At 42.7% G+C, this 15,997-nt stretch overlaps 2 protein-coding genes across 2 annotated transcripts; one reads left to right on the forward strand and one right to left on the reverse strand.

The window, feature by feature from the left end:
* The first annotated feature begins 234 nt into the window (after window positions 1-234).
* Window positions 235-7,047, forward strand: LOC147992095 (uncharacterized). The gene is made up of 2 exons (XM_087538923.1): window positions 235-1,134; window positions 6,853-7,047. The coding sequence occupies exons 1-2, from the start codon at window positions 235-237 to the stop codon at window positions 7,045-7,047; spliced, it is 1,095 nt and encodes a 364-aa protein (XP_087395049.1).
* A 6,131-nt stretch (window positions 7,048-13,178) lies between these two features.
* On the reverse strand, window positions 13,179-15,528 carry LOC147992096 (uncharacterized). The gene is made up of 3 exons (XM_087538924.1): window positions 15,202-15,528; window positions 13,548-13,631; window positions 13,179-13,448 (listed from the first exon to the last, which is right to left on the reverse strand). Exons 1-3 carry the CDS (start codon window positions 15,526-15,528, stop codon window positions 13,179-13,181), a joined length of 681 nt encoding a protein of 226 aa, XP_087395050.1.
* Between the last annotated feature and the right edge of the window lie 469 nt (window positions 15,529-15,997).

Raw genomic sequence — 15,997 nt, forward strand, 5'->3', positions numbered from 1 at the left:
GCGTGAATCATATAGTAGATATGATCAACATAGTGATGTTCACCAATGAAACTACTCCATCTCACGTGATGATCGGACATGGTTTAGTTGACTTGGATCACGTAATCACTTAGAGGATTAGAGGGATGTCTATCTAAGTGGGAGTTCTTTAAGTAATATGATTAATTGAACCTAAATTTATCATGAACTTAGTACCTGATAGTATCTTGCTTATGTATGTTTGAGTGTAGATAGATGGCCCGTGCTGTTGTTCCATTGAATTTTAATGCGTTCCTTGAGAAAGCAAAGTTGAAAGATGATGGTAGCAATTACACGGACTGGATCCGTAACTTGAGGATTATCCTCATTGCTGCACAGAAGAATTACGTCCTGGAAGCACCGCTGGGTGCCAGGCCTGCTGCTGGAGCAACACTAGATGTTGTGAACGCCTGGCAGAGCAAAGCTGATGACTACTCGATAGTTCAGTGTGCCATGCTTTACGGCTTAGAACCAGAACTTCAACAACGTTTTGAACGTCATGGAGCATATGAGATGTTCCAGGAGTTGAAGTTAATATTTCAAGCAAATGCCCAGATTGAGAGATATGAAGTCTCCAATAAGTTCTATAGCTGCAAGATGGAGGAGAACAGTTCTGTCAGTGAGCATATACTCAAAATGTCTGGGTATAATAATCACTTGATTCAAATGGGAGTTAATCTTCCAGATGATTGCGTCATTGACAGAATTCTCCAATCACTGCCACCAAGCTACAAGAGCTTCGTGATGAACTATAATATGCAAGGGATGAATAAGACTATTCCCGAGCTCTTCGCAATGCTGAAAGCTGCGGAGGTAGAAATCAAAAAGGAGCATCAAGTGTTGATGGTCAACAAGACAACTAGTTTCAAGAAAAAGGGCAAAGGGAAGAAGAAGGGGAACTTCAAGAAGAACAACAAGAAAGTTGCTGCTCGAGAGAAGAAACCCAGGTCTGGACCGAAGCCTGAAACTGAGTGCTTCTACTGCAAGCAGACTGGTCACTGGAAGCGGAATTACCCCAAGTATCTGGCTGATAAGAAGGATGGCAAGGTGAACAAAGGTATATGTGATATACATGTTATTGATGTGTACCTTACTAATGCTCGCAGTAGCACCTGGGTATTTGATACTGGTTCTGTTGCTAATATTTGCAACTCAAAACAGGGACTACGGATTAAGCGAAGATTGGCTAAGGACGAGGTGACGATGCTCGTGGGAAACGGTTCCAAAGTCGATGTGATCGCAGTCGGCGCGCTACCTCTACATCTACCTTAGGGATTAATATTAGACCTAAATAATTGTTATTTGGTGCCAGCGTTGAGCATGAACATTATATCTGGATCTTGTTTGATGCGAGACGGTTATTCATTTAAATCAGAGAATAATGGTTGTTCTATTTATATGAGTAATATCTTTTATGGTCATGCACCATTGAAGAATGGTCTATTCTTATTGAATCTCGATAGTAGTGACACACATATTCATAATGTTGAAGCCAAAAGATGTAGAGTTGATAATGATAGTGCAACTTATTTGTGGCACTGCCGTTTAGGTCATATCGGTGTAAAGCGCATGAAGAAACTCCATACTGATGGACTTTTGGAACCACTTGATTATGAATCACTTGGTACTTGCGAACCGTGCCTCATGGGCAAGATGACTAAAACGCCGTTCTCCGGTACTATGGAGAGAGCAACAGATTTGTTGGAAATCATACATACTGATGTATGTGGTCCGATGAATGTTGAGGCTCGTGGCGGATATCGTTATTTTCTCACCTTCACAGATTACTTAAGCAGATATGGGTATATCTACTTAATGAAACATAAGTCTGAAACGTTTGAAAAGTTCAAACAATTTTAGAGTGAAGTTGAAAATCATCGTAACAAGAAAATAAAGTTTCTACGATCTGATCGTGGCGGAGAATATTTGAGTTACGAGTTTGGTGTACATTTGAAACAATGCGGAATAGTTTCGCAACTCACGCCACCCGGAACACCACAGCGTAATGGTGTGTCCGAACGTCGTAATCGTACTTTACTAGATATGGTGCGATCTATGATGTCTCTTACTGATTTACCGCTATCATTTTGGGGTTATGCTTTGGAGACGGCTGCGTTCACGTTAAATAGGGCACCATCAAAATCCGTTGAGACAACGCCTTATGAACTATGGTTTGGCAAGAAACCAAAGTTGTCGTTTCTGAAAGTTTGGGGCTGCGATGCTTATGTGAAAAAGCTTCAACCTGATAAGCTCGAACCCAAATCAGAGAAATGTGTCTTCATAGGATATCCAAAGGAGACTATTGGATACACCTTCTATCACAGATCTGAAGGCAAGACTTTTGTTGCTAAGTTCGGAAACTTTCTGGAGAAGGAGTTTCTCTCGAAAGAAGTGAGTGGGAGGAAAGTAGAACTTGACGAGGTAACTGTACCTGCTCCCTTATTGGAAAGTAGTGCATCACAGAAAACTGTTTCTGTGACAACTACACCAATTAGTGAGGAAGCTAATGATAATGATCATGAAACTTCAGAACAAGATACTACCGAACCTCGTAGATCAACCAGAGTGAGATCCGCGCCAGAGTGGTACGGTAATCCAGTTCTGGAAGTCATGATACTAGATCATGATGAACCTACGAACTATGAAGAAGCGATGGTAAGCCCAGATTCCGCAAAATGGCTTGAAGCCATGAAATCTGAGATGGGATCCATGTATGAGAACAAAGTGTGGACTTTGGTTGACTTGCCCAATGATCGGCAAGCAATTGAGAATAAATGGATCTTCAAGAAGAAGACTGACGCCGACGGTAATATTACTGTCTACAAAGCTCGACTTGTCGCAAAAGGGTTTCGGCAAGTTCAAGGGGTTGACTACGATGAGACCTTCTCACCCGTAGCGATGCTTAAGTCTGTCCGAATCATGTTAGCAATTGCCACATTTTATGATTATGAAATTTGGCAGATGGATGTCAAAACTGCATTCCTGAATGGATTTCTGGAAGAAGAGTTGTATATGATGCAACCGGAATGTTTTGTGGATCCAAAGGGAGCTAACAAAGTGTGCAAGCTCCAGCGATCCATTTATGGACTGGTGCAAGCCTCTCGGAGTTGGAATAAACGCTTTGATAGTGTGATCAAAGCATTTGGTTTTATACAGACTTTTGGAGAAGCCTGTATTTACAAGAAAGTGAGTGGGAGCTCTGTAGCATTTTTAATATTATATGTGGATGACATATTACTGATTGGAAATGATATAGAATTTCTGGATAGCATAAAGGGATACTTGAATAAGAGTTTTTCAATGAAAGACCTCGGTGAAGCTACTTACATATTAGGCATAAAGATCTATAGAGATAGATCAAGATGTTTAATTGGACTTTCACAAAGCACATACCTTGACAAGATTTTGAAGAAGTTCAAAATGGATCAAGCAAAGAAAGGGTTCTTGCCTGTGTTACAAGGTGTGAAGTTGAGTCAGACTCAATGCCCGACCACTGCAGAAGATAGAGAGAAAATGAAAGATGTTCCCTATGCTTCAGCCATAGGCTCTATCATGTATGCAGTGCTGTGTACCAGACCTGATGTGTGCCTTGCTATAAGTCTAGCAGGGAGGTACCAAAGTAATCCAGGAGTGGATCACTAGACAGCGGTCAAGAACATCCTGAAGTACCTGAAAAGGACTAAGGATATATTTCTCGTATATGGAGGTGACAAAGAGCTCATCGTAAACGGTTACGTTGATGCAAGCTTTGACACTGATCCGGACGATTCTAAATCGCATACCGGATACGTGTTTACATTAAACGGTGGAGCTATCAGTTGGTGCAGTTCTAAACAGAGCGTCGTGGCGGGATCTACGTGTGAAGCGGAATACATAGCTGCTTCGGAAGCAGCGAATGAAGGAGTCTGTATGAAGGAGTTCATATCCGATCTAGGTGTCATACCTAGTGCATCGGGTCCAATGAAAATCTTTTGTGACAATACTGGTGCAATTGCCTTGGCGAAGGAATCCAGATTTCACAAGAGAACCAAGCACATCAAGAGACGCTTCAATTCCATCCGGGATCTAGTCCAGGTGGGAGACATAGAGATTTGCAAGATACATACGGATCTGAATGTTGCAAACCCGTTGACTAAGCCTCTTCCACGAGCAAAACATGATCAGCACCAAGGCTCCATGGGTGTTAGAATCATTACAGTGTAATCTAGATTATTGACTCTAGAGCAAGTGGGAGACTGAAGGAAATATGACCTAGAGGCAATAATAAAGTTATTATTTATTTCCTTATATCATGATAAAAGTTTATTATTCATGCTAGAATTGTATTAACCGGAAACATAATACATGTGTGAATACATAGACAAACAGAGTGTCACTAGTATGCCTCTACTTGACTAGCTCGTTAATCAAAGATGGTTATGTTTCCTGACCATGGACAAAGAGTTATTATTTGATTAATGGGATCACATCATTAGTTGAATGATCTGATTGACATGACCCATTCCATTAGCTTAGCACCCGATCGTTTAGTATGTTGCTATTGCTCTCTTCATGACTTATACATGTTCCTATGACTATGAGATTATGCAACTCCCGTTTGCCAGAGGAACACTTTGTGTGCTACCAAACGTCACAACGTAACTGGGTGATTATAAAGGAGCTCTACAGGTGTCTCCAAAGGTACATGTTGGATTGGCGTATTTCGAGATTAGGATTTGTCACTCCGATTGTCGGAGAGGTATCTCTGGGCCCTCTCAGTAATGCACATCACTTAAAGCCTTGCAAGCATTGCAACTAATGAGTTAATTGTGGGATGATGTATTACGGAACGAGTAAAGAGACTTGCCAGTAACGAGATTGAACTAGGTATGGGATACCGACGATCGAATCTCGGGCAAGTAACATACCGATGACAAAGGGAACAACGTATATTGTTATGCGGTCTGACCGATAAAAGATCTTCGTAGAATATGTAGGAACCAATATGGGCATCTAGGTCCCGCTATTGATTATTGACCGGAGACGTGTCTCGGTCATGTCTACATTGTTCTCGAACCCGTAGGGTCCGCACGCTTAAGGTTACGATGACAGTTATATTATGTGTTTATGCATTTTGATGTACCGAAGGTTGTTCGGAGTCCCGGATGTGATCACGGACATGACGAGGAGTCTCGAAATGGTCGAGACATAAAGATTGATATATCGGAAGCCTATGTTTGGATATAGGAAGTGTTCCGGGTGAAATCGGGATTTTACCGGATTACCGGGAGGTTACCGGAACCCCCCGGGAGGTATATGGGCCTTAGTGGGCCTTAGTGGAAGAGAGGATAGGTGGCCAGAGATGGGCCGCGCGGCCCTCCCCCCTTGGTCCGAATAGGACAAGGAGAGGGGGCCGGCCCCCCTTCCTCCTCTCTCTCCTCTTTTCCCCCCTCCGTGAATCCTATTCCAACTAGGAAAGGGGGGGAGTCCTACTCCCGGAAGGAGTAGGACTCCTCCTGGCGTGCCACCTCTTGGCCGGCCACCCCCCCTTTGAGCCTTTATATACGGAGGCAGGGGGCACCCCTAGAGACACAAGTTGATCCACGTGATCATATTCTTAGCCGTGTGCGGTGCCCCCTTCCACCATAGTCCTCGATAATATTGTAGCGGTGATTAGGCGAAGCCCTGCGACAGTAGTACATCCAGATCGTCACCACGCCATCGTGCTGACGGAACTCTTCCCCGACACTTTGCTGGATCGGAGTCCGGGGATCGTCATCGAGCTGAACGTGTGCTAGAACTCGGAGGTGCCGTAGTTTTGGTGCTTGATCGGCCGGGCTGTGAAGACGTACGACTACATCAACCAAGTTAACGCTTCCTTTGTCGATCTACAAGGGTACGTAGATCACACTCTCCCCCTCTCGTTGCTATGCATCACCATGATCTTGCGTGTGCGTAGGAATTTTTTTGAAATTACTACGAAACCCAACAGTGATACCTCAGCAACTTGATCAGGGATTTGCCTCATCTCGGTGTGTATGAAGTCCATGCACCACTTCATTAGAAGCTCCATCAAATCTTCCGACAATGCGGCTGTCGTCGACTTCTTGGCGTTTCCAGTTGCAGGCTTGGTTTTTGGCTTCATGGTAGGCGCATTATTTGGGATGTTGGGCTCCTGAGCCCTATACTCCTGGGTGATATTATTTTTGATCTGCATGCGATATTGAAGTACATGTGATGAATAAAAAAAAATAGTATTAAGTTACAAAACATTTAAGAAATACGAAACACAATGACTTACACTTACGTTAGCACGGCCGCGCCCATTATCATAGTCGAACCTATCTCTCCTAGTGGCTGCACCTTCTGTCTAGTTCCTCATAAGAGGTTGTATGGACAAGTTGGGATTATAGGCGCATTTGCCTTCGACTGGTTGCACCTTCTCCCAGTACAAGTACTACAAAAATATATAAGGATTTAGAGTTAGTAAAATACATCACATAAAATTGCAATGATATGATAATTGACATGATGCAACAGGTCTGATATGTGTACCTGCAAGAGAGCCAAATTGCCTTTCGGCCATTGGCGGAGGTGTTTGCCTTTCTTCACTATGGGAAGGCAATCAAGGAGAACACGCATGGTGAAGGCATTCCAGTTAATCTTTGAAGTACGTTTCACATCGTTGACCAAAGCGTAGTACTGCTTTGGCAGAATCTTGCTCAACATGGGAGCAATAATTGTTCCTAACAGGACCAGCACTACTTTGCGAAGGAAATCGTCGTCGGTGGCTTTACTTTTAATTATGTCCTCAATGAGATTATCTATCACTATGTTTTCTGATTTCTTACTGAGAAATTGTGGCGGCACCCGCTCCTTCATGTCCTCGCCTTCTTCAGTCAGAATGTCCGAAGCGGACAGTCCTTGGTTCTCGAGGTTAAAGATGCACTCGACGTCGACCGCACCGAGAGTCACCTCCCCAACCTGCTCTTGTATAATGAATCTGCCCGTGCTGGCCTGAAAATTCTCAATCATATACCTAATCAGTAGGGTACGCATCTTAATAGATGGTATTTGCAGCATGTTGCGCAATGATGTATCAGCCACTCTAGCGCGTTGACCGCTCGATAGATCAGCAACAAGCTTGCACCATTTCTCAAATGCGCATACTATTTCTCCATTCAGCTCGTCCATCCTATTGAAAGAAAATATATAACTTCATGACATTAGCTAACACTAAAGCAAAAATAACAATAGGCATGCAAAAATATAAAACTTTCTGGCAGTAGCTAACACTAATGCAAAAATAACACTAATGGAAATACAAAACTATCACCATGTATACTGCAACATGCAGCCAAGTGTGTGCTGACATGAGGCAATAAAAAAATAACTACAATTGGTAATTGAATTTACTTGCATCTGACCAAGTTCTTTGAGTATCATATAAATTATATAATCAATAAATTTAATATGGTAAACTGTTACTTATTCGTCTGGTTGTCTTACTAATAGGGTGACAAATTGTTCAGCTGTAAATAAACTAGAGTCTATAGCAATGGTACCTATTTGAGGTTCATCAAAATCTAATGTTAATAACTCTTTAATGTTCTATGTGCACAACAATATAATTGGATCGTGTGACAAAAAATATAATTGGATCTTGTGACAAAAAATGTATTGCATCATGCTTCTCGAGAAACAACATCATATTCTACCATGCTATGAAAGAACCAAAGAATGTTTTCATCTACGCCATCTGGTCAGAACCCATCTAGTCGAGTTCATACTAGTTGAAAATATGTGGTAAACCTAAGTCCATCAAAGCAATGAGACGGAGGAAGTAGCTTGCTATGAAGGCGCGAGGGAAGGAGGACAATTTACTTGATCGGTCGACGAAGATGAAAGAAGTCGGCGATGCATTCTCGACATAGTTCGTCGAGGTCGGCCTGCACGTGCGGACGACCTTGATCTTCTCGGGGTTTTTGTGGCGTGTGGGATGCGGCGGACGGAGCTGTCGATGCCTCGCCAGCAGGAGTCGATCTAGTCGACGACATGTGCGAGGAGGAGGAGATTATATACGAGGTCGACGCCTAGGTCGTCGTAACTTCCCTGTGGCCAATCTCGCGATCTATATTTTCCTCCGTCGAAGCGAGGATGAACATGCTCCTCAATCGTAGGGATTAGGAACATATGGATTAGCACGATCCCAGAATTGTGTAACAGAACGACAACTACTCCCGTGATCGACGTGCGTGTGATCGACGTGCCTGGAAAGCGCAGCGTTGTGGGCTCCACAATATGGATCCGACATTTATTTGCGGTCTGGGCCGGCCCACCTACCTGCATTGTTTCTTCCCTCAAAATAAATATCATTGGTTCATCCCTAAAAAAACTCTTTGACACGTATTAGTTATTGTATACTTGTATATGTTCAACAATATTTATAGTATCTCTATCATTTCTACAATATTATACATGCATCGAGTGTCGGAAATGAACGATACTTGTCATGCATGCATGCCATGGTCATCGTAGGTTACGGATTAAGTTTGGGATCATTTCGTGAGATCGTAGGTTACGCATAAACCACTTTCAGACCTACCCCCCGGCAGACCCGAATGGTCCTGCTTGTACATGGTGCATGTGGAAGCATGCATGAGATGACCCCAACTTTTGGGAGCATGTGGGCTTGGCCAATGTGGTCCCCCAGGCAAGGTGTGCACGAATTCAGACACAAAATGCACGTTGCGTCACGTGGGGGCAGTGTTGTAGGGTTTTGTCGCCAGAAAACCCTAGAAATTGCATCGAGTGTCGCAAATGAACGATACTTGTCACGCATGCAAGCCATGGTCATCATAGGGTATGCATGAAGTTTGGGATCATTTGGTGGGACTCTAAAGCAAAACCAATTTCAGACCTGACCTCCGGCAGACCCGAATGGTCCTGCTTGTACATGGTGCATGTGGAAGCATGCATGAGATGACCCCAACTTTTGGGAGCTTGTGGGCTTGGCCAATGTGGTCCCCCGGGCAAGGTGTGCACGAATTCGAACACAAAACGCACGTTGCGTCACGTGGGGGTAGTGTTGTAGGGTTTTGTCGCCGGAAAACCCTAGAAAATGCATCGAGTGTCGCAAATGAACGATACTTGTCACGCATGCATGCCATGGTCATCGTAGGGTATGCATGAAGTTTCGGACCATTTGGTGGGACCGTCAAGGAAAACCAATTTCAGACCTGATCTCCGGCAGACCCGAATGGTCCTGCTTGTACATAGTGCATGTGGGGGCATGCATGAGATGACCCCAACTTTTGGGAGCATGTGAGCATGGCCAATGTGCCCCCAGGCAAGGTGTGCACGAGTTCGGACACAAAACACACGTTGCGTCATGTGGGGGCAGTGTTGTAGGGTTTTGTCGCCGGAAAAACCATAGAAAATGCATCGAGTTTTGGAAATGAACGATACTCGTCATGCATGCTTGCCATGGTCATCCTAGGGTGTGCATACAGTTTGGTCTGAATTGGTGAGACCGAGAAGATAAACCTGCTCCTAGTACATGGTGCATGTGGAGGTATGCATGCGACTGTCCCAACTACATTTGATTTAATAATATTTCAAGCATCAAACAGAAAATAAAATTTATAATTTGGAATGAAGAATTGAAATAATGAAGAAGTGCAATAGAACATAACATATTATCTTACATTTTGGAAATATTTCGAATATAAAGAAGAGAACAAATATTAGAATGAAGAAGTGAAATAAAACAGAACATTTTATCTTACAAATTAAAAATATTTCAAAAATAATAAAGATAAGAAATATTAGAATTAACAATTAAAATAAAACATACCATTTTAGTTTATATTTCGTAAATATTATCAATATACAAAAGAGAACGGACAAATGAAATAAAACACAACAGAATTTGGCTTATTTTTTAAATTTTAGTAAACACTTTTAGAAATAATATAGAAAAAAGAGATTTGATTTTAAATATTAGAAATATAAACAAGAAAAGAAACAAAGAAAATATAAAACATATCAGCGCGCGGGTAAGGCTGCCCTAGGCCAGCCCGCCCGAATTGGGCCCAAGGCGGAGCCGCGCAGGGCACATCACAGCGCACAGCCGTTGGGTGGTGGGAGTTTAGTCCCACCTCGCCAAGCGAGGGAGCGCCGCACCGGTTTATACACCCGGCTGCGACTCCCCTCACAAGCTCCTATCAATTGCAGGCAGTACATTGCCTAACTCTCGTCCCCTCTGCCCCGTGGGGCCTACTAGTAGCAAAGATATTCTGCACCACGGGCCTGCATCCTGGCCCATGCACCGCAGGGTTCCTAGTCATATGCAGGCCGTGGAGTATGAATTCTCCTGCTCTGGTAGGTGGGCACTTTTTTTGGCATATTGCCATGTGTATTGATCTTCAAATCACACACTAAATTATACACATGCTCACTTGCATTAAATACACAATTTTTTTGTGCATACATGACAAGTTAATGTTTTGACCTTCAAGTCATCTAATAAATTTTACACATGCTCACTTACATGTAATACACATGGATATTAATTGGATTTCAACAAAAATGAGGCCGTGGTGTATGAATTCTACTACCACATGCATGCCATGGTCATGGTACGGTGTGCAAAAAGTTTGGGATCTTTTGGTGGGACCGTCAAGGAAAACCTCTTCCAAACTTGCCCTCCGGCAGACCGAATGGTTCGGCTTGTACATGGTGCATGTGGGGGCATGCATGAGATGACCCCAACTTTTGGGAGCATGTGAGCATGGCCAATGTGCCCCCCAGGCAACGTGTGCACGAATTCGGACACAAAACACATGTTGCGTCACGCCACGACAGTGTTCTAGGGTTTTATCACCGCAAAATGCCTACAAGATGCATAAAGTGTCAGAAATGAACGGTAGTTGCCAGGAATGCTTGCTATGGTCATCGTAGGGTGTGCATAAAAGTTTGATATCAATTGGTGAGACCGAGAAGAAGAACCTGCTTGTAGTACATGGTGCAAGTGGAGGCATACATGCAATTGTCCCAACTATATTTGATTTAATAATATTTCAAGTATGAAACAGAAAATAAAATTTATACTTAGGAAAGACAACCATGAAAAGTGAAATATGAGAGAACAATATATCATACATTATTTAAATTTATAACTGTCAGAACAAAGAAAAGAGGAGAATATAGAAAACAGAAGAAAAAATTTGAATGAATAAGTGCAATAAAAGACAACATATTATCTTACATTTTGGAAATATTTCAAATATAAAGAAGAGAACAAATATTAGAATGAAGAAGTGAAATAAAACAGAACATTTTATCTTACAAACTAAAAATATTTAAAAAATAATAAAGATAAGAAATATTGGAATGAAGAATTGAATTAAAAACAACATTTTAGTTCATATTTCGTAAATATTATCAATAAATAAAAGAGTACGAACAAATGAAATAAAACACAACAGAATTTGGCATATTTTTTAAATTTTAGTAAACACTGTTAGAAATAATATAGAAAAAATAGACTTGATTTTAAATATTAGAAATATAAACAAGAAAAGAAACAAAGAAAATATAAAACGTATCAGCGAGCGGAGTAAGGCTGCCCTGGGCCAGCCCGCCCGAATTGGGCCCAAGGCGGAGCCGCGTAGGGCACATCGCAGCGCATAGCCATTGGTTGGTGGGAGTTTAGTCCCACCTCGCCAAGAGAGAGAGCGCCGCACCGGTTTATATACCCTGCCGCGATTCCCCTCCCAAGCTCCTATCAATTGCAGGCAGTACATTGCCTAACTCTTGTCCCCTCTGCCCCGTGGGGCCTACTAGCAGCAGAGATATTCTGCATCACGGGCCTGCATCCTGGCCCATGCACAGCAGGGTTCCTAGTCGTATGCAGGCCGTGGATTATGAATTCTTCTGCTTTGGTAGGTGGGCAATTATTTTTGGCATATTGCCATTGTGTATTGATTTGATCTTGAAATCACACACTAAATTATACACATGCTCACTTGCGTTCAATACACATATTTTTTTGCATATATGACAAGTTAATGTTTTAACCTGCAAGTCATCTAATAGTTTTTTTGAAATTGTTTGAATTTTTTATTAATTTATAATGCCTTCTAGACTAACTGGTCAAAACATCGGTCTATACCTCAGGGGGGCATTGTAAAATATTCTTTTTCCAAATTTTCTTTCATAGCCATGATTGGCACATGTGGGTCACCATGTTCAAGAAAGTTTGTGTGATTTGGAGGTGGTGGGAAAAATCACATTTTTTCAAAAACTGACTTAAGTTAGACCAAATGGCCCCTCCGGAATGCGGTCATTTTTTCGACCACCTCCAAATGACCTCAACTTTGGCACACATGATCTATTGCACAAACAAAGGTGGGTTTCCAAGGTTTTATATTTTTTTGAATTTTTTATTAATTTATAATGCCCTCTAGACTGACTGGTCAAAACATCGGTCTATACCTCAGGGGGGCATTGTAAAATATTCTTTTTCCAAATTTTCTTTCATAGCCATGATTGGCACATGTGGGTCACCATGTTCAAGAAAGTTTGTGTGATTTGGAGGTGGTGGGAAAAATCACATTTTTTCAAAAACTGGCTTAAGTTAGACCAAATGGCCCCTCCGGAATGCGGTCATTTTTTCGACCACCTCCAAATGACCTCAACTTTGGCACACATGATCTATTGCACAAACAAAGGTGGGTTTCCAAGGTTTTATACTTTTTTCTGAATTTTTCATTAATTTATAATGCCCTCTAGACTGACTGGTCAAAACATCGGTCTATACCTCAGGGGGGCATTGTAAAATATTATTTTTCCAAATTTTCTTTCATAGCCATGATTGGCACATGTGGGTCACCATGTTCAAGAAAGTTTGTGTGATTTGGAGGTGGTGGGAAAAATCACATTTTTTAAAAAACTGGCTTAACCAAATGGCCCCTCCGTAATGCGGTCATTTTTTCGACCACCTCCAAATGATCTCAACTTTGGCACACATGATCTATTGCACAAACAAAGGTGGGTTTCCAAGGTTTTATATTTTTTTGAATTTTTTATACTGGTGCAGCTTTCCAAAAGTAAAACATTATCAAATATACTGATGATGAGTACGGCTTCCAGCTTCCAATGATCAGCATGATGTACGACTAGAGGTTAGGGTTTCTCAGGACCTTCAGGAGGGCAGAATGCTGACCAATGATCCTGTAGTCATGACTGGAGATCGATGTAGCCCGGCAATGTTCCATCAGATGCTCCAATAACCCAGACCTGGGCTTGGGCTTGCTGCAGTAGGGGCACCGGTACTTTTCATTCCTCAAGTTGTAGTACCTAGCAGGTCCTTGTGCCCTGATCTTCAACACCTCCTTCTCTTTAAAGGACTCGACGTTCCCCTCGACCACATCATCTCCAGATTCATACTGCACACATTAATGACTGACATTAATACATTATGCATTCAAAAACTATAAACACATAATACTGACTCAATGCAGAAATAAATTTCAACTAGGCCTTACCTCGTACGGCTCATCTTCATCAGACTCATATGGGTAGAACCCAATCTTGTCCCACTTCCTCTTGTTGCCCAGAAGATCCTCCTCCTGCTATATTGTCAAACAAGCACATCAATTACAATGAATTGAATTGCAGTTCACAGAATGTCATTACAAACAAAATTGTGAATGTGAACCACACTGGTATGTTGCAAGTGACCAAATGCTTTCCTTATAAATACAGAATCTAAGCAATCAATCAACAGACAAATGATGTCCTTCATAAATGCTAATGAAAATGCAAGCTGGATTCTTGACATTCCCTGGATTAACCCAACACTTTTCTTTTGAGGGAATTCCCCCCCCCCCACACACACTATTTAATGGAAACATATAGTATATTTTGTTGCTAGGATCCTGCCTTGGAATGTTTACTTCACACTTTACATATAGTATATACTAATTACAGAAGCCAACTACAAATTTTAATATGCACAAATTACTGTTTTTGGGATAATGCAGCAAAGCTCCTACACATATTAACATAATGCAGTAGTTAATTAGGTACAACTTCAACTATAAATGCATACATCTCCAACAAACATCTAAAATTTCATTACTTACCTAAACAACAACAAATTATACTATAGATGAATCTTGTATCATCTAAATCAATTCATTGGCACATCTTAATTAATGCATTCCAAATCAAATATGTTTCCATCCAGTATCATTGAACCACAGATCAAATCAAATAATCATAAATGTCAGCAGCATTGAACTACAGATCTAATAATCATATGACATCTATCTGACCTTAAATTTCCCCTTAAATAAGGTATTCATCCTCATACTTATTAAATTCTAACAAGCAATAATTCAACTACTAATCTAATAAGCATCTGAAAAAACCCCAAGATGCTTTTATCTCTGAAGCAATGGCATTGCAGAGGATGTTCAATGCTGTCAATATCTCTGAAGCAACGACAAAATTCCACTACTAACCCAAAGTAAATAAGCATAGACTGCCCCTTCCCCTCGACCACGCTTCCCCTCTCCTTTAGAAGCCCCAATCCAACACAAAAAAATCCAGCCCTTGAGAAGCTCTTTTTGATTAACATGACAACACCCAGTACATGAGCACATCCTTCACTATATTTACAACCAAACTAATGCACCATCTAATCACCTCATGTAGACAATTTCCAAAAACACAAGGCCATGCACAACCCATCTCATAGCCTCTGCCTGACAGGCATCAATCAAGCATCAAATAACTGCAACTATGACAACATGCATCAATCAAGCATCTAAGAATTGCAACTATGACAACCATAATCCCTAGAACTAAGCATCCATTTAATTAATCATCAAGCCAAAGAACTAAAGCAGGCACCAACCCAAACCAATACAGAAGTATATATTTGATTCCAAACACCTAAAGAATTGCAAAAATTCCACTACTAATCTAATAAGCATCTGAAAAAACCCCATCCCTCAATCTGTCTACTTCTAACCTAATCTAATAATCATATGTGGTCCACCATTCTTGCACGAATCAAATACAGAAAAACCCTAATGCAGAGAAAACCCTACCTCCAACAAATCTAACCAAACAAAGTTCTGGCCACAAACCCTACAATCTAAAAACTACCAACTAAAAGTTAGTCGTATATACCTTCTGCTCCGCTTCCTCCTCGCCGGAGCCGGCCTCCACCTTCTCCACCTTCTCCACCTCGTGCGCCTCGCCAGAGCCCGCCCCCACCTTCTGCGCCTCGCCAGAGCCCGCCTCCACCTTCTGCGCCTCGCCGGAGTTCGCCAGAGCGGGCGCATCTGGCTGGACCGCGCCGCTGCGGCCCGCCCCCGCCTTCTCCAGATCTCCAGCGAAGGGAGCACTGCGCTGGACGCCGGCACGCCCCCTCACAAAGGTGCCGGCAGTGACCTGCCGCGCCTGCTCCACCAGATCTGCGCCCCAATCGGGGCGCTCGCCTCCTGCGTCTGCCATGGCGATGGAGAGGATGCGGTGAGGGAGGCGAGGAGGTTGGAGAGGAGAGGGAGTGGGGAGTGGAGAGTGGATAGAGGGAGACGATGCGGCGGGGGGAAATGGTGGGCGATGCGGCCGAAGGTGGTTGCCGTCCACATTTATATGATGGGACATTTTTGGCAACTACCCATGACACGTGCCGCCCCACGCTCGGGCGGCTTCACGCGTGCACGAAAGGCCGCCGTATACAAACAAATACGTATACGAACGGGCACACGTATACGGCCGGGCATACGATCTAACCGGGCCCGTACGAGCCTCCCAAGGCTCCTCGGCGGCTATACGCGGGGGCAACAAAGACGATCGTGCCCCTCGTTATGAAACTTTTTTGGTTCATCCTGGCCGTCGATGTGTTTTTCCACCCCGCGTTCAGCCCAGGGGGGAGCACCGGAGCAGAAACGCCCCTATATGTCCAGATAGCCGGCCTGTT

This window comes from Triticum urartu, chromosome 1A, assembly GCF_056163025.1.
Source record: "Triticum urartu cultivar PI428250 chromosome 1A, HENAU_Tu73, whole genome shotgun sequence".
Lineage (NCBI taxonomy): Eukaryota > Viridiplantae > Streptophyta > Magnoliopsida > Poales > Poaceae > Triticum > Triticum urartu.